The 25,462-nt window shown below is 40.7% G+C and overlaps 1 protein-coding gene across 1 annotated transcript in view; it reads left to right on the forward strand.

The window, feature by feature from the left end:
- adcy2b (adenylate cyclase 2b (brain)) overlaps positions 1-25,462 on the forward strand; it is a 62,022-nt gene that overhangs the window by 17,958 nt on the left and 18,602 nt on the right. The window contains exons 4-15 of the mRNA XM_036555364.1: positions 6,539-6,688; positions 12,182-12,330; positions 14,269-14,380; positions 15,745-15,872; positions 18,585-18,743; positions 19,305-19,437; positions 19,913-20,089; positions 20,478-20,521; positions 21,391-21,468; positions 21,724-21,793; positions 22,040-22,137; positions 22,514-22,598. Of these exons, the coding sequence (XP_036411257.1) occupies positions 6,539-6,688; positions 12,182-12,330; positions 14,269-14,380; positions 15,745-15,872; positions 18,585-18,743; positions 19,305-19,437; positions 19,913-20,089; positions 20,478-20,521; positions 21,391-21,468; positions 21,724-21,793; positions 22,040-22,137; positions 22,514-22,598 (1,383 nt within the window). The remainder of the gene's footprint in view (positions 1-6,538; positions 6,689-12,181; positions 12,331-14,268; positions 14,381-15,744; positions 15,873-18,584; positions 18,744-19,304; positions 19,438-19,912; positions 20,090-20,477; positions 20,522-21,390; positions 21,469-21,723; positions 21,794-22,039; positions 22,138-22,513; positions 22,599-25,462) is intronic.

Consider the following 25,462-nt stretch of genomic DNA (forward strand, 5'->3'; position numbering starts at 1 on the left):
TGCAGGGTATGAGGAATACTGGCCCTTCTGTTTGGGGTTAGAAGTCCCTCTTCCTCTGCGGGACTGTGGTTCCATTGCATGCACGGTGAAGCTCCAGATTTAGTCTCATAGCAATGCTTCTTGTTCTCGTAAGACATTATAATACACGGATATGAAGTACCTGAAGGATATACTGATATGATATGACCGGACTATACTGAGCTATGACTGAATGAAGGTCGACGGATCCACTGATTTATTAATTCATTGAGCACCTGACAGATATATCAATAGATGGATGGATGGACAGGTAGACAGAAATGGGTGGATAGATGGAGATAGGTTTTCAATCACTTAGATAGATGGATGGATGGATGGATGGATGAGTGCAGAATGGGTAGACACTGACAGATCCAAAAACACAGGATTGTTCTGGCACCACTGAATCCAGCAAATGAATCAGTAATGTTCTGTATCACAGTTATATATTGCATTGTAGTTAAATGACAATAATCATAATGATGAGAGGAAACTGTTGGTATAGCATCTTTCATACATTAAAGTGCACCCATATGGTAAAATCAAGGGGTGATGCTGAGAAAACAATGTAGAATGCTGACTATCTCTAATTAAAATAACAAAATAAAAAGAATACATAAGCATTAGTGATAAGAATGCAGGCATCAAATAAAACAAAGGCAGGGGGGGGGGGGGGGGTTGGCAAAAAACACATAAGATCAATTAGGTAAAAGCCAGTTTAAAAAATGCTTAGAATTATTTTCAGTAGTTTCATATGTGATGAATTATTGATCTGTTGGAGGCTTTTTTGTTTCAAAGTAAGATCTAAAAGAATTATGCATGGAGTACTGTGACAATGATAAAACATTCCCCCTGAAATATTGTCTCTCGGTTCCCTTTATATTTTATCTGCACACATTGTTGGAGCACATGGCTGGCTAGCTAGCGTTACAGTAATATAAATCTTTCACGCTTTGACAGCACTTCCTTGCATCACATGTTCATTCATTTTGATTTGTAGCTGATTAGGGAGCAGTTGATTTTAGCTAAGCCTCTGAGTCTCATTGATTGTTGCTCAAGATGTCATAAGAGTTGTTTTCCTGTTTAAAAGGTATCCTGTATAACGGGACTGTATTGAAGTCTGCTGTATCGATTCCCCTAAATCTCTTTCTGTTTTTCACAAGAATCATAGTTGTCATATATATAAAGTACCAGTCAAAAGTTTTAGTCTTTATTTTTTACTATTTTCTACATTTCAGAATAATAGCAAAGACATCAAAACTATGAAATAACACAAATGGAATTATTCCATGACCAAAAAGGCGGAACAGTAATAAACACATCAAAACTGTCTTATATTTCAGATTCTTCAAAGTATCCAAAAATATTTTTTTGGAAAGAAATTCCTTCATAGGCATCAACTTTACTATTTATATTTGTCAAGCATTTAAGCTTAAGTCTTCAGATCAAAATTTCTTTAAATGCACGTTTCCCATTATCTTAATCAGGTGTGTTCAAACTTTTGACTGGTACCATATGTATACATAGAGAGAGAGAGATTTATGTTATCATTGTATGAAGAATCAAGACAGAGATAAACTTTGTTCCAAGTGAACTCAACACTCAACACGTTTAATATGAAGAAGCTCTATGACCGTAACAGAATGGGTCCAGGAAGAGACACCATTTATGTAACCGGGAGGTTGATTTGGAAACATTTCTGACTTTCAATGGCTTTGTCAAAAAGCATGCAGAGAAAAACTAGAGCAGAGAAAATCTGATGACGCAAAGTGCTGTAAAAAGACATTTGAATCTGGTCATTATTTTTCAAGTACTGTTAGGGGCACATTCACTATCATGTTGGTTAATATATTGTAAAATTAACACATTTGCAGTCACAGGTAAGGTTAATTCCCAGTCATAGTTTTATCAGGCGCTGAATGACAAATAAGCTGTATCCAGAATGCCCACCACTTGGCTTTCCCTGAGTAGCTTTGTTTAATGAGATGGAATATGTCCCCCTCACCGGCCAAGCCCCACCCTGCCTTGCTGTTGTCATAGCTGCCACGGATGCTGGCTGTCACTAACAGCTAAATAAATTCTGTGCCCTCTCGAGGAAATAGCCCATTGATCTTATTGCATGCTGGGAAAAAGGACCCTTTAGTGAGGCACAGTGCCACTTTCACATGCATCTCGTTGATTAAAAAAAAACACTACAGCACATGTTCTGAGTATAATTTCTCTGATGGGTGACAAGATGCTGACATGATGGCGCATGCTTTTCCATACTAATTCAATAAACACTACTAACATGTTCATTCATACACTATCTTCTCAAGGAATAGCTTGTTACAGCTTTGTTTCTCCTGAAAAAAGACACTTAGCCCAGAGATTTAGGTCACCCACTCATAAAAAGGTTGGCCCAGTGGCGCTGTGGTTAGAGTGACCCCACTGGCACTTAGAAAGTTGTGAGGTCAATTCCTAGGCATCTTCCCAGTTGTTGCCTCTGTGCTTTGTGTTCACCATACGGAAATCAATTTAGGGGAATGACCCTGTGATGGATGGGCAGCTGGTCAAGCCCTGGGACTTTCAAGTATGTCAAGCTGCCTCATGTCACACATACTTATAAGGTGTATCTGAAACATATGAGCTATTCAGGCTTGGGCACGTCTTCCACTGTAGTAAAGAAGCATTAAAGGGACAGCACTGTTATCTGACACAGCCTGTGGAACATCAGGCTGTGTCAGATCGGAATCGTTTATCTGTACTGGATATGTACCCTATGGGAAAGGCATTCCCATGATGAAACCTTTATGAACTGCAAAAGTTATTGTTATTATTTCAATCATGCTTTACTGTACTCATGCATAAATGGCATGTATTAGAAAAAAAATGGTTCGATTGGTTCAGTAGCTTGCTCTTTGGACCATGAAATTGTTTCGAATAATAGATTTCATTTACAGTCAATTCACCTATCTTTATAAAGATAGGTACCAAAATTGAGAAAGCACAGTTTGATCAGAGGTTTGAAGGACACCTTGGCTGTTTTTTTACAACCTCACATTGTCTTCCACATAGCTTCAAACCTATTTCCTATCCATACCTGCTGCATGTTCCCAGGCCTGATCAAACACTGTTTTAACTCCTATCAATTGGAATATAAATGGAAAACTTTATTATTTAAACCTTTGGTTTAATTAATTCAACTTCCTTAGCAAAAAACTGTGATAAATACATATTGAGTAGGTGGGCTTTCTCCCAACAGTGAAAAATTGAAAATTGTCTGAAGAAGACAAAAAAAAGGCAGAAAGAATTCCCCCAGTTGCTATTACTCTATGCTCCAGTTAATTTCCATGTCTGTGAAATGGCCCTCGTCAGTCTGTGAAGGCTTCTAATTTGCATGGGTCTACCCGGGGTAATCATTTATTCTTTTTATTGACAAAAATGATGAATGCAAATCAGAGCTGATGGCTTCTTCGCTGGCAGCCACAAGAAACAAACGAAACCCCTCGCACATAACAGACACAATGCTGTTGCCTTCCTGTGCCTTGAGCGGGTCTTTCTGTATTGCTCTCAGTATGTGGGCCCATCCTGCCCACTCATTATTAGCTTGCCTCCTGATCTAACACTCTGTCCCAGCGATGTGCTTTGGTGGAGAAGAATGTTTGCCCTGTTTTTGCCTCCTGGCCCCTGATTAACTTTATGCGTGTACGCTGGTAATGATTTAAGATGCGGGGGGACATTCCCTCACAGTTCAGCAGAGCCCTAGCGCTGGCCAGCCTCAGGTTAATGTAGTGCTTCCAAAGGCAATCACCAACCTGAGTCCCAAGATCTCACGCTAATATACTGGCTACCCGGAATCTGAAAAATCATAAGATGAACTGCCAGATAACAGTTAACAATATTATCTCTCTCCGTCTCAGTAAAAACTTCCCCTTTTCAACGGCACGGAGGCCTTGGTGCAGAGGAAACTGGAGGCAAAATGCAAAAGCCAAGAAACCCAAACGAGAGGGCGGCGGACATTGGAGGGATAGTGCACCTTTTAGAAGTGCTCACTTAAAGGGATGCCTAATTACCTATAAACTGGAATCCTTATTATGTTAAAAATGGATCATCTCAGTAATTATCACAGCATTATGACATGCCAGAGACAAGTCCCCTTTTTTTGTTTTTCTTCTGTCTTCCACCTTTTTTTTCCCGGCAAGCTTACCCGCGCTACTTATTCACTTTCCAGCTTATCTCTGAAACACAGCTCTCCAGACTGCCAAAGATTTTTTTTTTTTCCTGGCCGCAGGTGAACCAGCCATGGTCAAAATGAACACGTGTGCCATCAAGCACAAAAGCAAACACCGGGTTTCCAGTAATAACTGCTTCGGGGTCCTGAAAACGGTGTATTTAGTGAGAGTAAAATGAAAACAGTGTTGACTCTGTGCCTTTAATTGACAGAGCCTTATTGCTCTGTGCAACCGGGTTAAACTTATAATAATGTGGCCCTGAATATTGCTGTTGCCCAGTAGGCTAATTAAGTGAAACAGAGCAGGCCAAAGAGGCTTCACAGCCAGCTAAAGCCTTAATTACCTCTATCCTTTATATTAGCTAACATTCCGCTGTTTCTAGAACACAAAGACTCTTATCTAAGGGAAAAAAAACGAAGCCCCTTTTGTCGTGTAGCAGGTGAGAGCGTGGCTCTTAAGGAAAAATGCAAAGGGTCTAATGATACGCTTGTTAATAAGTAAAAATGAGAGGTGCTAAATATACTCGGAGACTGTTTTTATTCTTCTCACATCCCCCGCCAATTGACATGTGGCAAGCAACCAATTTGCATGTATTTTCCCTGGGTAGACATTGCTTTTTTCGAAAGGCAACGATTTCAAATTGCGTCGATATTTTGTCTTCCATATCAGTGAAGGTTTTCGTTTCATGGTTATTTTTCCTCGCTCGTTACTGATTCAGTGGTGTTGAATGTCGCAACCACAGCAGCATACAGAAGGAGCCCTTAAAGACAGAGTCTTGGCTGAAAAGGTTACTTATATTACAGATTTATGGAAGTCTCTGAAATAATTGCAATGGCATATTTTACCACTGTGACTTATGGAGACTTTCTTCTGCGTTCAAATGGAATTAATAGACCAAGAGTGATTAATGTCAGTTGTTTTCTGTCCTTTCTTACTGACCAAGTGCAAGGCTGGAAAGAACTATAACAGCTACAGGATAAATGGTAACTCTGACTAATGACGTATAAAAATCACAGTTTTCTTCTACATATTTGACAATGCAAATAAGACAAAAAATGAACCATAACCACTGACTGAGAGAATATAATGAAGTCTACTTTGCAACCACCTTCTTCAACAAAAACATAAACATACAGTATTTTATCCAGGAATTAGGTTCCTTTTTATATGCACATAGTAACTCTTTTAACTTCAGGTATTATTAAGTGACCTGGGTAAAGTCAGCTGCTGAATAACATAATAATAATAATTTAATCACCTGTTTTTAGTCTGGTTTTAGCCTTGAAATGCCTCCAAATGGAACTGTAAGGGTTAAAGGCAAAGAAATGCTTTACTCAAAGAGCGCAGTTTTTCACCAAGCCTTTTCAGCCGTTTGATTGAAACTTTTAAAAGAAGGTTTTGCTATGGGGAGTTTGCCTCCATGCTTTGAAAAACTGCAGAAAACACTAAATCCTTCTTGATGCTTTTCATTCTGTGCCAACAACAACAAAAAAAAGACATACTCAAAAAACAGAGGGCTTTTTAATCTTTTTTGTTTCGTGTAATCTTTTCTAACTGATGTTATTTTGTGGTTGCAAGGCACTTTCCATGTTTGATTTCCACAAACGTTTTATGCATGAATTTCGCCATGTTCTGTGCTGTGGTACACTGTTTCTCAGCAGAGGAAAACGTCTGCTGGCCTTTTGCTCTGAGCCACTCAATCCACTCAGTTTGATTGGACTGGAAAATGAATATAACGCTTTATTTGAGGCAGTTTGGTATAAATCCTTAATGAAAGAAATGTGCTATAGGTATATTAAGGTGGTAAAAATATAAAGATAAATATAAAATAGTTCTTCATTCAAAGTATTTTTGAAATATCTGTCCTTGAACAAGTTCAGGGCCACTGTCTCTATTAGGCTTAATAAATTGATCAACAAATTGTCCTTGGCTGCTTTGAAGCACTAAATTAAAGTGAATGTTTGTCTCTCTGTTGTAGTAAATAGTTCAAGGGCACAAATTAATAGAGAAAGGTTTCAGAAAAACATTTACTCAAACCTTTTTAGAAGTGCAAACACTTTGAATAACCTGTTTCTTTTACAATTGGGACTTGGGGCAGATACCAAGTGATGTAATATACAGACAAGTATTCAATTACAAGCTAAATCAAAGTTAACTAATTGGTAGTTGAGCTTGATTGAAAATAAGAGCATACTGTTCCCCCAAAGAAAGGGATAAGAAGTGCCTTTGCAATGTATTCAGTACCTGCACGATTTGGAGTATATCACAGCGGAGAACCCAATTTGCTGTGCTTGTTTCCCCTGTAGATTTTGGCCAATGCTATCATCTTCATCTGCGGTAACATGGCTGGAGCTTATCACAAACACCTTATGGATCTGGCACTCAAGCAAACCTACCAGGACACCTGCAACTGCATCAAATCCCCCATCAAGTTGGAGTTTGAAAAACATCAACAGGTTTAGTATACTTCTACCTGCGTCTCTGGGCTGGATAGCTGTGTATGTGTTTGTCTAGAAAACTAGATATATTACTGTGGATTGGATGACTGGATGACTTGTAAATGCACATTTTACACTGAAAACAAAATTGTGCGGACATAAAATATTTCACGCAATCACCTGTGGCAAGTGGGAAATATGCTGGAGTGTCCATTGATCTGAAAGTGGATGTTCTTTTCAACTGACTGTTGAGAGATGTTATTATACGCATTCATCAATTCTATATGAATTGAATGACAACTTAATAGGCAATAATGCCCCAAATACCCTCTTTCTATCTAATTAAGAATCACAAGTCAAGATGGCTAATATTCATTACAGAAGATGTCACTGACTCAGCTTTTATATTGACTTTGGGAAGTGTGAATACATGTTTGGATCGAATTATTTCTGTTATTGCTAGTTTGAATCCTTATCTAAATATTTCCAGGAAAAAAAACAAGAGAACAAACAAGTTAATCTGTCAATCGATATTACAATGCCTCCTGTCCCGCAAGCACATTCCAGTTAGCCATTAGTGATGATTTAGGAATCGATGGCAGGAGACAAACTAGACAGGGAGTTAGCTGGAAGTGAATTTTCCTCAGGTCCAGACTGAAGCTAAACCAACTGCTCTTTGTCCCCCAGTTTTGAGTAATAAACCTGAGGGACTGTGTGAGCAAGGCTGTTATGGGCAGAGGAAACCAGCCCTCTGTATCCATTTGGGGCCTTTTTGTAGATGAATGCAGAAGTTAAAGAGGTGAATTTGGGCCTCGGAGGATATGAGTCATGCCTCCTGTCGAGGCGAGTTCACTTTATTCTCCGTACAGCTGTTAATTTCTTAACAAATAGACCTAATAAGCATAAGAGGCGGGAAGCTGCATCCAGCGCGCTCAAAATAGAATCCCACTTTCGCTCCCTTAGCTCTCAGCACAACAGAAAGGGTGTGAAAAAAAGGTGACTCTGTGGAACAAAAATCCCATTAGGCCTGAAAAGTTAGCCAGTGTGAGCCTCCAGTGTGTTTGGTCTTAAATGAATAAGTCTCCTGGCACCAACCAGTGTGGATATTCAGTTTGCGGGAACACTGCAGGTTTCAGGGTGCACAATATAAAATACATATTTCTACATATACATCTGTATGAAATACATATTTATATACATACATGCTTGGTACATGGTACCTGCTTGCTATATCAATGGTACCTACATGGTGCCTGCTTCTCGTGTCAGTGGTACCTACATGGTTTGCCAGATTGATAATATTCCACAGTGTAAAATTATCAGCATTCATGAAACTAACATTGTGACAAAAATAGCATTATGCTTAAACAGTGAAAATGAAAGGGGTCTTCTTGTAGTTGGAGCATCATTCCACAGGCTTTTGAAAGGGCAGCTCAATAGAGTGGTCACTGTGGTGTCTAGATCAAGGTCGCTCTCTGAAGGACTGATGTTATTAAAGCTGAGAAATATCATGCAAAATTAAACATGAGGGTTTTTTTTTAATATTTTTATTGAATGAAAATACATATGTGGAATACATTATTGTTTCCCAGGGATCTGCGCATGACTTTGAACTAAATATAACTACAAGCAGGGATCACAGGGCCTAGGCGCAAACAGACCAATATGATTCTACAGAGAGGCCTTTGGCAAAACATTTAGAATTTAATATATCACCCATATATATGGGTGATATTAATATATCATGGTCATGATGTTGGAATCAGTTTAATGGCTCATGGTGGCCATGCTTCATAATGACTCACCACAACTTCATTTCCTGCCAGTAGAGCCAGTGGTTATATTTAGACCTCATTTGTATATAATGCATAAAATGCTGCAAATTGATAGGTTTGTTGCAGACATTTTAGTTGATACAGAACAAATATGTGAATCAGTATCTAAAAGAGAGAATAGGGTAAGCCGCAGCTTGATATGACCAATGGAAATGGAAAATCCAATATGGCAGATTTCACAAGTGGCTGAATCTGTTTGCAACTCTACAGTGACACAGAGATAAGCTTATAGCAGGTAGGCCTACAATGATGTACAAACTTTGACCTTTGCAACCAAAGGATACAACAAGAGATATGATAAACCCACTGTACCAAAAGTCCTGTAATCCCCCAAAGCAAACTAATCATGGTCTTATGTTGGCTCAGGGGTGGGAGGGTGGGGTCCACCTATAGCAGACTCACAAAAACACTGACAATACACTAACATGTCCTCTACACTAACAATACAACAGAGACTGTTTTTACACCGTAAAACATACTATATTAAATTATGTTACGGATATTTGATTATGCCTTAACTCAATATGCCCTCTTGGACTTAAAGTAAAAAGAAATGTGTTGCACAGCAACACTTCTACCCTTCTTCATAGTATAGTACAGTATAACAGCAAAAAATGGCATTAGAGTCCTATAGCTTCCATTTTTCTTTGTATTCTATACAAAAAGACCCAAATATTATCCCCTGACTAGCAATTAAGGTGGATGTGCTGTATTACCTCAGACATTCTGATTGTCATCTCATTACAATTTGAGCACACTTTAAATAACCCCACAGGAAATATGATAGTACTCTCTGTACTGCTGGTGAAAATCCTATTATTCTGATGTCATGGAAGCAACTGGAAGCTCACTCAAATACTAGAATACTGTTATTACTTAAAGTGCATGCTTCTAAAGCTTCCAGCTGCAGGTTCATTCAAAAGAGTCCGCTCTTTTCAAATGAAAAATGCTAATTATTATTGCAAGTATCACAGCCAAATATCTTTTATGTCAACCCTGTCACAGCTACAGAATCGGGGGTACGTTAAGTTCACTCTGTAATGTCATGATAAGGAGATCATTCTTTCCACTGAATCCTTAGTGATTTCACTGGCAGTATTAGGACAGAATACTGACAACTCCTTTTGTCATCTCACAGAAACACTGCATGCTTGTGTCATCAAACCAAACGTCCACTTTGTCCAGTTGCTGGCACACGGCAGGTTTCGGTACAGTGCCAGCAAACAAGCTTTCATCCATGACTGGGCAGACAACTGGGGTCATCTCGTTTCCTCCACACGAGAAGGGGAACCGCCGATGAGAGCGGTGTCCCTGAGGTGGGCTAACCCGCAGAAGGACAAACGGACCGGCTAAAGGCGCCGCCTTTTCGTCATTTCGTGCCTCGAATATAACCATCAGCTGACTGGCAGCTTGCCATCCTCATCCTTCTCTCAGGAGGTGAAATACGACGTGATTGACCTGCCCTTTTTCTGCCAATTATAAGGAAGAATTCCCTGGACAATTTCGATGGTGGCCAGTAATGGTCAGGGCGACTCTACTGTAATTGCTGTCCGTCTCACAATAAGGTCGCAAGGGAGAAAGATCGCACTTCCATTTAGGCAAAATCACTTCCTGTGACTTTACAGGGATGACTGTATTCCCCTCTATATAGCGGCAGTAAATGTGTCAATTAACCAAGGGCATTTTTGGAGCAAATATGGCTTTTTGTGGACGTAATGTATTAATTGAGGTATTTTTTTTAAGTCACTCCGTACCCCCTCGTTATTTTTAATGACTGGAAATCTACCTGACTCAGTGAGCAATTAACCTTCACACTACACTCAGTTACAGGAAAGGAGGGCACGTCCCTGCCATTGAACAGAACTCTTACATTTTACTGCGCTGTACTGTTAATAGCCAGGGATCCTGAAATGACTGCACGGGAGGCAGTGTTCCAACCATGTGACTCTGCTGCTTCATTAGAGATGGACTGATCTGAACCAACGGCAGCACTTTCTGTTCCACACAGAGCACTGGAGTGTGCACCAATTAATCTAACATTACCATTTTATTCATACACCACCACTAGGAAATACATGCTTATCGTGTGTATTAAAGACGGGCATCCTTTTAGACTGCCCTTTAACTCTTGGTTTGGGTCTTTATTTGTTTGCAATGCAGGGTGCACCCATTTTACCCATGGTGGATTTTTGCCTGTGGAAAATGAGCTCTGCTAGGCAGTGTGCATATGTGAGTCAAATTACATTTACTGTAATATTAAATTATTAAATACATCTCAGTTCACTGAATAGAGACGGAGCATCCCCCCATTAATATAAGGGCAGACTGACGACCAAAACTGATTAAAAATGTTTCTTTTATGTCTGCCATATACTGTAATTTTTTTTTTTTTGCTTTTTTGCTTCTTATTCATTAGCATGTTCATAATCTATAATCTATATTTTATCTCTTTTTTGTCTTGCTCCCCTCTGTCTCTCTGCTGTGCGTGCTTGCAACAGTCCTGATTTCAGTAATGACCGTCGTATTGCTGACGGACGAACAGGGACAGCAGACCCTTTTGCCAGCTTGTCTTCTTTCAGCTCTTTAAGGATATTATCTTCAAGTATTGCTTATCTTGCTTAGACAGCTCTTTGGTCTTCCAGCCCAGTGTTTGTCAATTACAGATGATGTTCCTTTGTGCTTGTTAATTATGTTTAGGACAGCACACCCTTAAACAAGTCAAGTGAAGCAATCTATTTCTCTCTTTTTTTTCTTCTTTATGCAGTAACAGAGGTGATCTTTCTATACATATAATCAGATATAGATGTCTACCTACTGTAACTCCTAAATATGTCTTTTACTAATGTGTGCACTTGCACAGCAGTGTATATATTTGTTTAACTTGGTAGAGAGAAATTGAGCTCTTCAATTTCTCCACTTTGCGATGTGATATTTATCTCTCCTGCTTCCAAGGGATGAGACAATTGTTCTGAGCAGGGAGTTTCATGTTTAATTTTCAAAAGTAAACAGCGATCTCATATTATTAATGTTGTATGGCCAATGAAACAATTAACCCACTTCTTCTGTTTCAGTTCCGCGAGAGTGTTGTGTTACGCACACACGTATAACAGAAGTGTCTTTTAGTGACTCCCCTTCATCTTGCCCCAGACCACATTTTTATTCAACAGTTACTCAGATTAATAGATAAAAACATGCCACGTCTTGCATGAATCACTCAGATTTTAATCAGGCAGAAAGGCTAACATTTTGGCTCCGATGACCTTCAGCAATGCACACTCTGACAAAGGTCCTCCTAACTGAAACATTAACCATTCTGTCCAAATACAGTCTGGGTGATTCATGTAGTTTCCCTCTTTATTATTTTTAGTATTCCTTCCCCACGATGCACTTACAAAGATTGGCCAGGTTTGCAAATGTTGTTTTCACTAATTCATCATCTGTTGCCGCAATGAAATAAATGCAGCATCCACAAGTGCTTTTGTTGTGCTCTGTTTTACTTCTCCAGACCAAGGTCTCCCATCATCTGAAACCACTTACAGCTATTCTTTGGTGTTTTGAAAACTGCAGTGAAACCAAGCAAAATAACAAAATTCTATGGGCTCCTTGGTGAAGTATGCAACAGTTACCGCAAACGAAGACGCTCGTCCTTTTCTGTGTGCTTTGCCATCTTTCACAGGAACGTCTGTTGCTGTCCTTGCTCCCGGCCCACATTGCGAGGGTGATGAAGGCTGAGATCATCCAGAGGCTGAAAGGCCCGAACTTCGGCCAGGCGGAGAACACCAACAACTTCCACAACCTCTACGTGCAAAGGCACACCAATGTCAGGTTGTGTTCCCCTCCATACCCACTAAATGCATTCCTCACCTTTTAGAATCTATGTTGGGCTCTTCCCATTACAACCCCTTCTCTCATTAATTTTCTAAGGCCATAAGGAGCATCTTGTCTTACAGTTTGGCACTGTGGTTCCAGTATTATCAATCTCTGATGGGGCTTGTCTCAGGTGTTGTATTACTGAGCGCAGTACTTAGCCCACATTGCATATTTGGCTGCAGAAAGATCATTTATAAAATGCACCCTTTCTCTTAAGGGAAGACCTTTGAATGGAACCAAAGATTCTGACCATTCTGACATTATTTCGGATAAGAACTGAAAACACAATTAGAACACAATGCGCTGATATTTCCCATAGCGCTCTGAGAATTTAGCTTCCATGTTTCGTCATACAAGGATCCCGGGGTTTTCGTCTGTCTTTCCGAGTCCTGTTTTCTAAGGCTGTGGTTATATAAGGTTCCTCTCATGGCATAAGGAAATCTTAGTGAATGTGGGAGTAACTCTTTCGGCACATGCCCAAAATGTCTTGCTTCAGTCTACTATTATGGGCTTGTGAATAATTTATGCAAAGGAATGATGTGAGCACTCCACACATACAACTAACTTTACTTCCATAAAACACTAAAAACATGACCACAGACTTTCAAGGTCTGTTGTAAGCACAGAGTTTGAAAGTCCTTAGTGTTCTTAAAGGAGCGGAGGTGTACGGCCCACAATACTGTGTAAAAGCACCAGCAAAATGGCAAAGGCAACATTTCACTTTTATCTGTTGACATTTAGGCTGTGTTTAACAGCACACATCCTCATATTCTTACTGACAAAAAGAGCGTTCTCTTTGCTTTTCATTTAGATTTCAAAATTGTTGGCAGGATCATTGATTTTTAGCATGCAGGACTTGAGCAGTGTAGCTGGGTGTCTGCCAAGCAAGCTTTGTTCAACCATAGGCTCTCCTTTTGGGACGTCTGCTTTCAAAGACTCTCCATATTCTACAAACAGGTGAAAATCCTAGAGGAAAACAGATGTGTTCAAATATACAGAGGGCTCTGTTATTGTCAGAACCCTTGAAAAGGTAACACAGATCATGGTGTAGCAGGAGATGACTTTTTTAAAGGAAAGCAAAAACTCTCTTTAAGTGAATGTGAGCAAAATCAAAGATATTAGAACTGACTTCTAAAAAACATATTGACAAAAGAGAGATATAATTCGCAGTAAAGGACTTTTCAGACAAAGAGAATTTTTATTGGATTGTAACTGTATAAATGTTGGAGTCAGAAGACAACAGATAAATTGTTTTATAGCCTGCGCAACAAAATCGACCCACACCCTAATAATGCCAATTTTTAAAGCAGCTAACCATTGTTGCCATATATCATTGCTCAGTTACAAGTAGCAAGCTCGGTAGCTTTGCAGAACATTTGCTAAATAACCACCGTTATTATTTGTATGTACTTTATCTTACCATTTCAATGGTAGTATAATTTGCTGTGTGTCTGCTTGAATGTATGGGAAATCATTTCCGAGCACAGATGTTTCATTCAAATCACACAAAGCATATAACATTAACAAAAGCATGATCAATGACTCATAACTGAGAATGCCTTCTACACAATATCTGCATCTGAAATGCTTTATATATTTTGTACAGATTATAAGCATATATATACCATATTTGAGAATGAGAAACATCGTCCGTTGCATGTGAGTGTATCAGAGGATTGCACTCATCCTGCCTCAGCATGCCTGGATGACTGTAGAGGTTGAGGTGAGATGAGCCTAATATATAGTTGCCAATTCCAAAATGGAGTTGCAGAAATGGGGAAAAAAATAATTTACATGATTTTTTAAAATATTGTTCACCTATATAGGCCTATGTAACTTTGCGGTGCTTTTTTTGTCCTTACATGACTGTGCTAAAATGCCTTCATTTCATAGTATTCTGTATGCGGATATTGTGGGATTCACCCGCCTGGCCAGTGACTGCTCCCCAGGAGAGCTGGTCTACATGCTGAACGAACTCTTTGGCAAATTCGATCAGATCGCAAAGGTAAACATCCTTTTCCTTTTTTTTCTGTCCATCCATCTCAAACCAGTCTTAGACAGGATGGTGGTGTTAATGCTCAAGGCTGTGCCCCGACGAGGGAATGAAACAATGGTCTAGATTTGTATGCTACACTACCACAGACAGGTTTAGTACCGTGTCTGATCTACTTACAAAGCAAACCTGGGAAAAACTGTCTCTATTATTTCTGCTTGTTTATATGTCTGTACCTCAGCTGGGCATTGAAATAAGCATAAAAGATTTTGTTGAAAAAAAAAAAACGAGACAGATTTACAAGCCGACACCATCAGGCTAGCACAATATCAGCAAACCAGACGGGTCCCTGTAACAATCTCCCAGGTGTCCCTGAATGAGGACTGTCGTGGAAAAGCATTGCTGTGCAGGTTTACTTCACAGTCTACTGCAAACAGCTGATATGCTAAAAATGTCTAAATAATGCAGTGACTCTCAGCTGTCTGTGCAGTGCAACCACCCATAATTCTGGCTCCTACACAGCACACTGGCCACATCCTTAAAGTCTTTCATGCAGCACGATCATGGTCTTTTTTCTACAGTTTCTCATTCAGCTGTGATTATGTTATACATATGGTTGTGTCATGTGCAGTCTAGAATCTAGGATGCAATCTTCAGATTTTTCAGTTTGAACAGCAGAACAGAAAGGACAATGCGCCCTGAATACTATGTATTTTATACATGAGACAGCCTCTTAATTCACTTACCTGACTAAATAAAAATAAAATAAAATAAAATTAATAAATAAGCCTCACTACATAAAATTATCCAGTTTCCCCCTTGTTAAAAGATCTGTGTGGTATATTGATTTGACATCTTTGCAAAATTTACCAGTTAAGGAGAATCCCTGTGTTGGGTTGCTATATGCGCTATTTATTTATTAAATAATCCATCCATATAATCCATATAGCACTAACAAAATTGGTTTTGGATGCTGTGAAGTGAGTCTGACATGGACACCAGCCGTGGTGGAATCTGACTGAGACATTTTTTGGAAAGCTGTTCAAACATAGACACACACACACACACACACACACTACATTCTATCACAGAGTAGTGACTACACTCGCATAAGCTTTTGCAGTATTTCCAGCCAATCACACTCTCTAGAATGTCTGACACCAAATGCCTCTCTAACATATCTTCTGTCGTGTATCATAGTCTCATAAGTAGTATTTGTGTTTGCACAGTATGTCATTTTAAATAGGATGGGTAATACTGATAGTTGTATTAAATCTTATAATTTTTTTTTGATGCATGTAGTTACCATTTTCAGTGGCATGTCAATGATAGGCTAATCATGTCTTTCTGTTGTCTCCTGTTGGCGTTGGTTCTAGGAGAATGAGTGCATGAGGATTAAAATTCTTGGCGACTGCTACTACTGTGTGTCAGGCCTTCCAGAGTCTCTGCCAAACCACGCCAAAAACTGTGTGAAAATGGGACTGGACATGTGCGAAGCTATAAAGTGAGTGAATCAATATCTTACACTTTTAAGGAGCTTTTATGGGAGATCCTCCAACTTTTGATGAAAGAATTCTTTGAACATTTGTCCCGTGAGAGCAAAGTTACAAAAAGTCTGTGGTAACCACTGAAAGACCACACAAAGACACACACACACAACGACACCCATACACACACACACACACACCCACACACACACACAAATACAATCCCCTACACATGCACACACACACACATATACTCTCTCTCACACACACACACACACACACACACATCCCAGCATGTTTCTGATCAAATGGAAGCAGCCCTGCCAGGGTTCTGTGGTGAGATGTCAGTCATATTGAGCTCAGTGCAGGGCAGCCTCAGCTGTGGTATCTCTCCACTGTAAACACAACATGAAATGGAAATGATAAGGTTATCCGTGTCAGCCCAGGTTTATGCCGGATCACGTCTGAGTTTGCACAGTAAACACGGAAGAACACAATATTCAGCGAGCAGAAGCCTCCCTCTGTAAATGTTTCTGACATTTACACACGAGCATAATTACTTTTTAAAAATATCCAATTTCCGCTTTTTTTTTTTCGCTGCGGAAAATATGCACCATATATTGATGTGACAGTTTTGCTGGGATTTACCAGTTCAGGAGAATCCTGATGTTGTCATATGATTTATTACAAATTGTTAGGAGAACCCACATAGCATTAAAACTAATTTTCACTGATCCTAACTACAAAGCTCAGCTTAGATATAGCGACTGACACTATATTTCATATAATGACCAGTTTCCTGCTGGTCCTGTTGTTAAATCTCGCTCAGCCCAAGGGCATGCTTACATACAGTTCGAAGTTGCATTCTACGCAGCCTTCGAACTCAGAGAGAGCACGTAGGTTGATGTACATTTTTCACATATTTCACGTCTCTCGACATGGTAAGAATCTGAGCGAAACGGAAGTTTAAGAAGCCACATTCTGCCTGAGATCAAATCGTAAACCATTCATGTCAAGGCTAATTCCCCCCACCTTTTCGAAGCAAATCGCAGTCATTGTTCACGAGTGTCACAGGGTTCAAAGACAAGAGACCAGTCGAAGTTCCCCTTCAAAGCAAGCACGTGTGCGTGAACACGACCTTAGCCATAGCTTTCCGATAGCCAAGTGCGGGCACTGTGTGGAGTAGTGTCTGCGGCTCGCTTCTCTGCGCCTGAGGGCCGCCGCTTTAGAACATCATTTTAAATCCCGCCATTATGTGAGCAGCTATTAGTACTCAGCGAGAGCTCGCCGTGACGCACTTTAAATTTTCAGCATTTACAATCTGTACTGTCACTGTGCATTACATTAGCTTAGCAGATGCAGTTATTCAGAGAGACTTACAGTTAACGTTCTTCCATTTATACGGCTTGGTATTTACTGAAGCAATTTGGGTTAAGTATCTTGCCAAAGGGTACGACAGCAGCACCCCACAGGGAGGTGAGCCGGCAAACTTTGGATTATGAGCTCTTCATCTCAGCACTACTCAACATGGTGACCCAGTAAAGTCAAAGCATGTCAAATATCTCTCAGTGGTAAGAACTTTTGGATAGGCTCAACACCCCTTTCTTTTTCCTGAAGTAAAAGAAAATGTTGGTTCTTTTGTTCTGTCAAACTGTGTGGTCCTCTGTGTGCTGCACAAGTACTACAATTACTCAAGCACTACTAGTAGTAGTTGAAATATGTTGCTTTTTTTATTTATTTATTTTTTTGCCTTAAGGGTTTGTTAGTATAAGTCACATGGACATACTTCAGTCCTGATTTTAAGTGGTTTTCCTTACGTTCAAATCATCTCAGCATAGAACTGCTTCTTCTACTTTTTAAGACAGTTTGTTTACTTCAGACCAATGGCACAAAGGCCAAAAATGTGTGGGGTCATTGAGAGAGAGAGAGTATGTGTGTGTGCGTGTGTATGTGTTGCTGGGCTGATGTGGGCTGACAGTGGGTAGGGGGTGGTGATGTCTATGTGTATATGATATGTATTGAACCCTAGATCACACTCCCATTTGCCGTGTGGTTGTGAATTGTCCTGATCTGACTGTGATCACACACAAGACATATTTTATTAGGTGGGAGTCGGAATAACTTACAATAGACTACTGTGAAGGGTTAATGCAGATGATCCATGTTCTTGGTCACTTTCTCAGCACTCCTTTGAAGACTTTGTTTAGCATCTTTGTTTAACCTTGTCCTCTTTCCAAGATACCCAGAGCTGTTCTCGGAATGGCCTGATAAATATTCCACTTGTGTGCACTCGCTGTTTGCATCTTTCCTTTCATGCCAGCCACAGATGCCTGAAGAAATCTCCCTGATACATCAACTAACGATCTTGCAGAGTTTTAGGAACAGAGGCTCTTCAGCACAGATGACATCTTACAATAAGCTGTGGAGCTGTGATAAAGAAATTGAAACATTAGGAAGATGGTCATATTAAACACATATCATCTGTAATTTGTTTTTTAAACAATTAATCAACCAGTAGACCAGAATGCTTGAAGAGGACTTGCATTATTTCTGTCTTCTGTAATGCCTGTTTTGTTTACATCATAGGAAAAATCTGTTTACACAGCATACAGATACATGCATTGCAGCATTAAGAAAATATCTCAAAACTCCACATTATATACCTTAATGCCTTTACATAAAAAGGAACAAATATATATTTGTTTGTTTTTGTGCGTTTAAAATTAAAGGAAGGTGCGGGATGCCACTGGAGTAGACATTAACATGAGAGTTGGAGTGCATTCTGGGAATGTCCTGTGTGGCGTCATTGGACTTCAGAAATGGCAATATGATGTTTGGTCACATGACGTCACACTGGCCAATCACATGGAGGCTGGCGGCGTGCCTGGGTAAGCAGATATAATTAAAATGTGGCTCATTGCATGCTGTGCTCGTGACATATATATATATATAGCACTCTGTCATTAAGTTGTTTTTCTGTATGAGTACTGTAAAAATCTTAACATCACCTGACCCGCTGAGCAGTGAAGCCTTGGTAAACATGGCGATAATTACTTGGAAGAAAACAAATCAGCAGGTGGACCTGACTCTCAACATTCTTTTCTTCCAAAAAGAGAATCATTTTTTCCATGAAAGCATATTATTTGCACAATTATGTTTTAAGGTATCAAGACTTGTAAAAAATGTTTGTAAAAAGTACATTAAGTTCTCCCTGGGACAGACTAATGACAAAGGTGTTTGACTATCACTTTGAGTTAGCGTGTTAAATATTTAAAGAACTAAACACGGAGGGAGAAAGTGGGCTCTGTGTCATGTCTTTACTTCCTGGCTCGAACTAGCTGTGAAAAACTATTCCAGTGGGAGTGATTTTGCTGCTTGCTTCAGTGGTCGATGCTTGGTCCAAGGGCATGGACCTGAGGTGTCAGCTAAAAGCGTGTGCTCACCCACAGGCGAGTCCACATCTCTTCTGTAACCCTGGAGCACCTGAACGGGGCATACAAAGTTGAGGAGGGGCACGGACAAAACCGGGACCCCTACCTGAAGGAGCACGGCATTGTCACTTACCTGGTCATCAACCCCAAAGTAAGACATGGCTTCTTCCACGAAAGATTGGTGAATCCACTCCAGTCCTTCGTAGGGCTGGAGTGTATTTGGCCTGCCCTATCTTAACCATGCCTTGTCCCATCTTGCCCTGTCTTACTGTGTACACTTTACCAAGTATGCTCACATGTTTAACAGTCGACATTTACAGAGCTAGAAATGTACTGAAACAATTCAGAATTAAGTGCCTTGCTCAAGGGTCTGATTATCAGCTTCTGAGGAGAGTCACTGTCAGTTACATCTACTGCGAGTGTATAGCTGAAACACACAATTATGCATTCAGTTTGCATATAATGGTGATGGAACAGCGAGAGGCGGTGTAGCCTGCTGTAACTCAGTGTGCTGATTAGATCTGTGTCAGCGGATTCCTGGAACCGCTGCTGAAGGGGTGCTGCGGTTAAACCCCCTGACTGATGTCTTAATGAGTGTGAAACCGGTGACCCCTTGACACCCCCAGGCGGAGAGGCGCAGCCCGCAGCTCCAGTGCAGGCCCAGGCACACGCTGGACGGGGCCAAGATGAGGGCGTCAGTCCGGATGACGCGCTACCTGGAGTCCTGGGGGGCGGCCAAGCCCTTTGCCAACCTCCACCACCGGGACAGCATGACCACCGAGAACGGCAAGATCAACACCGCGGTGAGCCCCCTCTCCTCATGCCGCCTGCCTGAATACACTGCTGATGTGTCATTTAACACACAGAAAAACCATGAAAAAGGTATTTGTTGTCCAGGTCGGTCGTGTTAGCTGCACAACAGGGAGAGGTTCAGTACCAGAGGTCTTTAACCTATTCTGTCTCCATTCTTGACTGTTCGACTTGCAAAACATATGTGCTATTATAAACATGGAGACACCATTGTAATAGGAAACAACTTAGTGAGCGCACTTACAGTAGCCAGTAGCATGTTAAATGTGTTGCATTTTCTTTATATCTGATCAAAACCACCTGCTTTAAAAAGTACATGCAGGTCTAACTGTTGAGGCTTTATTTCACAAACCTAAATTGTTGTATTTCTCCCCTTTTTAGGATGTGCCAATGGGGCAGTACCATTTTCAGCGACGTACAGAAAGGTGGGTAACAACTCATTGCCTGTACGACTTGCTATATGATTTGGTACATTTTAAGATGTTCATATGGTTACAATCATTGTGGATGAACTAATAAATACTTGCGTTGTATTATAACTATCTAAGGAGGCTGAAGTCTTTAATGGTTAGAGTTAATGGCTGCCATTTGGTTGGAAATGAATTTCAAAGCCAGCGTAAGAAATTCATGGATGCATAGGACAAATTTATACTCAGATGTGAAAAACATGCCTTAAAGATGCACTTTTAAATGAACCACATGAAGCAAGAGCAAGAGCAGTCGCGTCGTAGTCGCAGCAGAGAAGGTCTCGCAGGCTGTTTCTAATTGCACAGGTGAGTGGCAGGCCGTGGGGGGCGTGCAGTAATAAGGCAGCAGCGCCCTTCTTCTCCTTCCCCTTTGATCTGGCAGTATTTACAGGAGTTTCTGAAACTTCTGTCTCCGAAGCGGCAGAAAAGGAAGGAGCGGCGCTCTTTGAATGCAGCCGGGGCGAGATGACAGAGGGGAGCTCGGGGGAAGTTTACTATTCCTGGCTGTCGCCACAGGGAGGCAAGATCCGCGGCCGTGTCTTCCTCTGAAGCACAGCCAGGTGCTCCCAGCTCCGTAGTTCCCCTCAGCAGAACACAGCCCCTGTCATCGGCCGGGGGGGGGGGGGGGGAGAGAATCAGACGACAGAAATTTCCAAGTCTGCCTTGACGGGGGGGGGGGGGGGGGGGGGGGGGATACTGACATAACCCGGGCTTTGTTGCGGGTGCCAGTCCCGCCGTTGCCGTGCTAATGACGACCCGTCGCAGGGATATCTGCCGTGGTCTACAGCGTTCCCCTGAAACAGTCATTCCCCCCCCCCCCCTTACAGAAAATCCCAGAGGAAGAGATTTGAGGAGGAGCTGAATGAGCGGATGATTAGAACCATCGATGGCATCAACTCCCAGAAGTATGTGGCCGTATGTCAATATTACAATTACAATTTGGCATTCATTAATATTAGTTACATTTCGTGTGTACAGGCTGACCAGTTCTAGAAGTCTGACTTGTTTTTTGTGTTCCTTTTTTCTCCAGGATCTGTAATTATGAAGCAGTTGTGTTTGTACTTTCTGTACAGTGATCTGTCTTTCATAGAGGAAGTGCTGAAGGAAGAGGTGTAACTTGAGATGTAACTTCTTCTGAAGTGAGCTCCTCTCCTTTTCAGGCAATGGCTTAAATCAGAAGATATTCAAAGGATATCCCTGTTCTTTCACAATAAGACATTGGAGAAGGAGGTAGGCAAGAGTACTGTTAGTGGTCATAGTAGAATGTAATTTCCTTTCTTTTTTTTTGCTTTGTTGTGTACTACAACTGCTGTGTTTCGATAACCAAGACCACACAGTCTTGGTGTTTAATTTAAGGGGGAAGTATACTACTTTAAAGGTGTAACATATTAAAGTGTTTAACTGTTTTCAACCATCATTGGGGGTGTGTTCATTTACGAATGCTACCTTAAACCTGGATTCCTTTTTTTTCTGTAGTACAGAGCAACTACTTTGCCAGCTTTCAAGTATTACGTCACCTGCGCTTGCCTGATATTTTTCTGCATCTTCATAGTGCAGATTCTGGTCTTGCCAAAGTAAGTCTTGTTCAACATCAGAGAAAAAATAAGTAACAGTATGGTCTGTAACGTATGTGTTGCATCACATCAAACCACAGGAGCCAAAGATATCCTCTTCAGTGCATGCATTACATCCCATCCATATTTCGATGGATGGATGGAGGGAGGGAGGGAGAGACACACAGACAGCTAGGTCAATAGATAGGGTTTAAACCATTTTCCATTTTATGAGTAATTGTTTTGTTCAATAAGCAATTGCTTCCACTAATAGGAACAGACAATCCCCCAAATAGTTCTTTCTACAAATCCTTTGATATTTACAGAACCACTGCAAGGTCTGTGTTTTAAGTGAATGCTGTCTGTTGTCACTCAGCCTGTTTTGTGCATTCTGTAGAACCGCGGTCTTGGGAATCTCATTCGGGATGGCCTTCCTCTTGCTGTCCATGATCCTGCTAATCTGTTTCGCAGGCCATCTCTTGGTGAGTCATACATTGTATAACACTTCACATTGAGTTTCCAAAAGGACCGTATTTTTTTTTCTCTAAAAGTTCCATTGGTCAGTGTGAGTATCTCTCCTCACCCCAAAGCTCTTCAGTTGTTCAAATATGAATCTGTTTCATTCTAAGTGGAAAGACATTGGAATGTTCATTTTAAATGCAATGGTTGGTTGATTGGATAGAATTGATAGAAAAAAGTTAAGAAAAAGTTAAGCTTGGTGAAAAAGTTAAGTATGTGCTTTTTATGGTTTGTTGTTAATTTAAGCAACTGTCAAATCACGAATGCTATTACAAAAAAAACCTTAGTGACTTTTATATAATGGAGGCTTTTCTGGTGCTATTTTTCGGAATAGTCTGTCATTAGCTCATAACAAATGATTCAATACTCGTGTGTTTGTGGTCTGTCACACTCTTCCAAATTACAAAAATGGACAGGGCTGATGAGCTAGGCTGGGCAGTAAGCATATATTGAGTCATTCTCACAAACAAACTTGATCATGTAAAGAGTTGACCATGTACAGAATATTTACAAAAAAAAAACAGTCGGAATCGGAGTTGCAGATGAAAGTGACTTGCTGTCCTCTGCACTGTCTAAGCACACAAGATAATCCAGGGCCCAGATAATGAGGCAACACGCCGAAATTTCGTAATCCCTTTCTGTTGGGAATCTATCGCTTAAATCCCAGCACCAACTGTATTATGATTCCAGTAATTCTTGTTTATTTGTGGATGCTGAAAGTGGCAGCCTGTCTGAGGTTTGTCAGTCCTTGCCTGGAGTGTGTAATCCCACACAGCTCATTGCTAAGAGGGAATCAGCAAGACTAAACAAATGCAAGCCAGCAGGATGAAGCTCCAGGTTTTTTGTTATTCTAGCTCTGACCCTCTGCTTGAGGGAAATGACGGGATTCTGAGCACGTTGCTGCAAATTGAGGAGGCATCTGTAGCTCTGGCTTCTGTGGACCCTACAGAAGGCGGTATTCAATAAACAGGATAACTCCTGCAAAGAAAAAGAAAACACACACACACACAAACACACATTATCAGAGTCTGTGTAATTATTGCTATTTGATGAGATAATTAAAAGCCAGCATGAGACTGGAGGCAGAAGGAGAGTTTGGACTGCAATAATTTATCCATGCATTTATTTACCCATTGTGTAATTTGTTGCATAACTAGTTATTTAGTTGTGTAATTGGTCAATGAGTAATGGAGGCAATAGATTTGTCAATACAGCTAGGTCACCAGAGGGGCAAAGCTACTCTTTCATTTGGAAATCTTAAAAATACAAACATACTCATTTGTCTAGGATATTTAGGGTGTAAAAGGCATGCTGTTGACTCCTTCCCTTCCTGGGACTCCACCTGTTCAAGCATGACTGTACCTCCGTAGCATTACATTACATTACATTCATTTAGCAGGCGCTCTTATCCAGAGTGACTTCCAGCACAAAAGAAGAGAATGCTCATTCAACAGAATTTATCCATTCAAGCTGAATGAGCTACAGTGTCATACCAGGCTATCAACACTCTCAGACCAGTGAGTGTGAGCATAACATTGTACAAGCCGTACCACAACTTAAGTTGTGCAACTTGACTCGACAAGGGAAGCCAAACATACTACCATATATCATTCACTAGATCACAGAATCCAAAGCGCACTGTGACACTGCACATAAAAATAAACAGCAAGTACTACAAGTAGCTGGTGTCGTGGGCAGGGATTGAGGTGGAACCAAGCTGGCAGATAATGACCAATTACAAACCCCCCTTTACATGGGGCAAATACACTATACCGCAGGGGAAGGGGTGGGCAGAAACAGTAACGTGAGCGGGGAGAGAGGCGTTCTAGGTAATGGTTAAGCTTGTGTCTTTGGATAATTATTTGCCCGGGGCGACAAAACACCGACTTTGACGAAATGGAAGAGACTTCCTTATTGAATTTCCACTTGGCTCTCATTTAAAAGTTGGCTGATTTTCCACAGTGGCTTCCTCTCGCAGTTATTAAAGTTTGACAGACAATATCCACTAATTAGCATCTGCCTGCTCTTATACCGCGACAGCATTGCTGGAGCCTTACTTGGCTCTGAATATTTAATTGTGAGCTGTCTAAGCTTGGTGTGACTGGTGGAATTATTCATTCCCTGAATAAGACCTCGCCTCCTCAACAGTAAAAGATGGGCGAAGCCTCGACACTCGGTACCAAAAGCCACCAACCTTTCCCTTCATCTCAACTTTTACTTTCCCTTTAAAAAAAACAATGTTTCCACTCTCCGCGGGAACGTTGCCCTCCGTATCGAGATTCTTGTTGACTTTGAAAGGTCACATGTTTATTTAATGCTCTGTGGTTGGCTTCCTGTCTGAGTGTGCTCTCGGTGCGAGTGGGCAGCTCCAGTTACACGTTCTGAGAATTTCACCCCGGGCATGTTCGCAGCATCCTTGTGGACGGGTATGTCATGTTCTAAGAAGACAAACAAACAAGCAAATGTGAATTGCCTTTCTTGATCATGTGATTATTTTCCATGAGCATTTTTAGTCACTGAATTGAATACAAATAAGATTGATGGATGCAGAAAATGCTTTTCCTGTCCTGGCTGATGTCATGTTACTAAGGCTAAAATCACAATAAATATAGTTGAATCAGGCTATGATTATTGCCCCCGCATTCAAAATAAATTGTTTACAAGAAACTGAGGGGCTTTTTTCTGGCAATTTCTATCTCATAATCAAGCCGCTGTTTGCCTCTTCGAAAACATGGTCTAAAGACGTTACTCGGTACTGTGTTACATTAGCGAAAAACAACCAACCAGCTTGGGGAATGACTGCTGTAACTAAGTCATCTGTGATCTA

Source organism: Megalops cyprinoides, chromosome 21, assembly GCF_013368585.1.
Source record: "Megalops cyprinoides isolate fMegCyp1 chromosome 21, fMegCyp1.pri, whole genome shotgun sequence".
NCBI lineage: Eukaryota > Metazoa > Chordata > Actinopteri > Elopiformes > Megalopidae > Megalops > Megalops cyprinoides.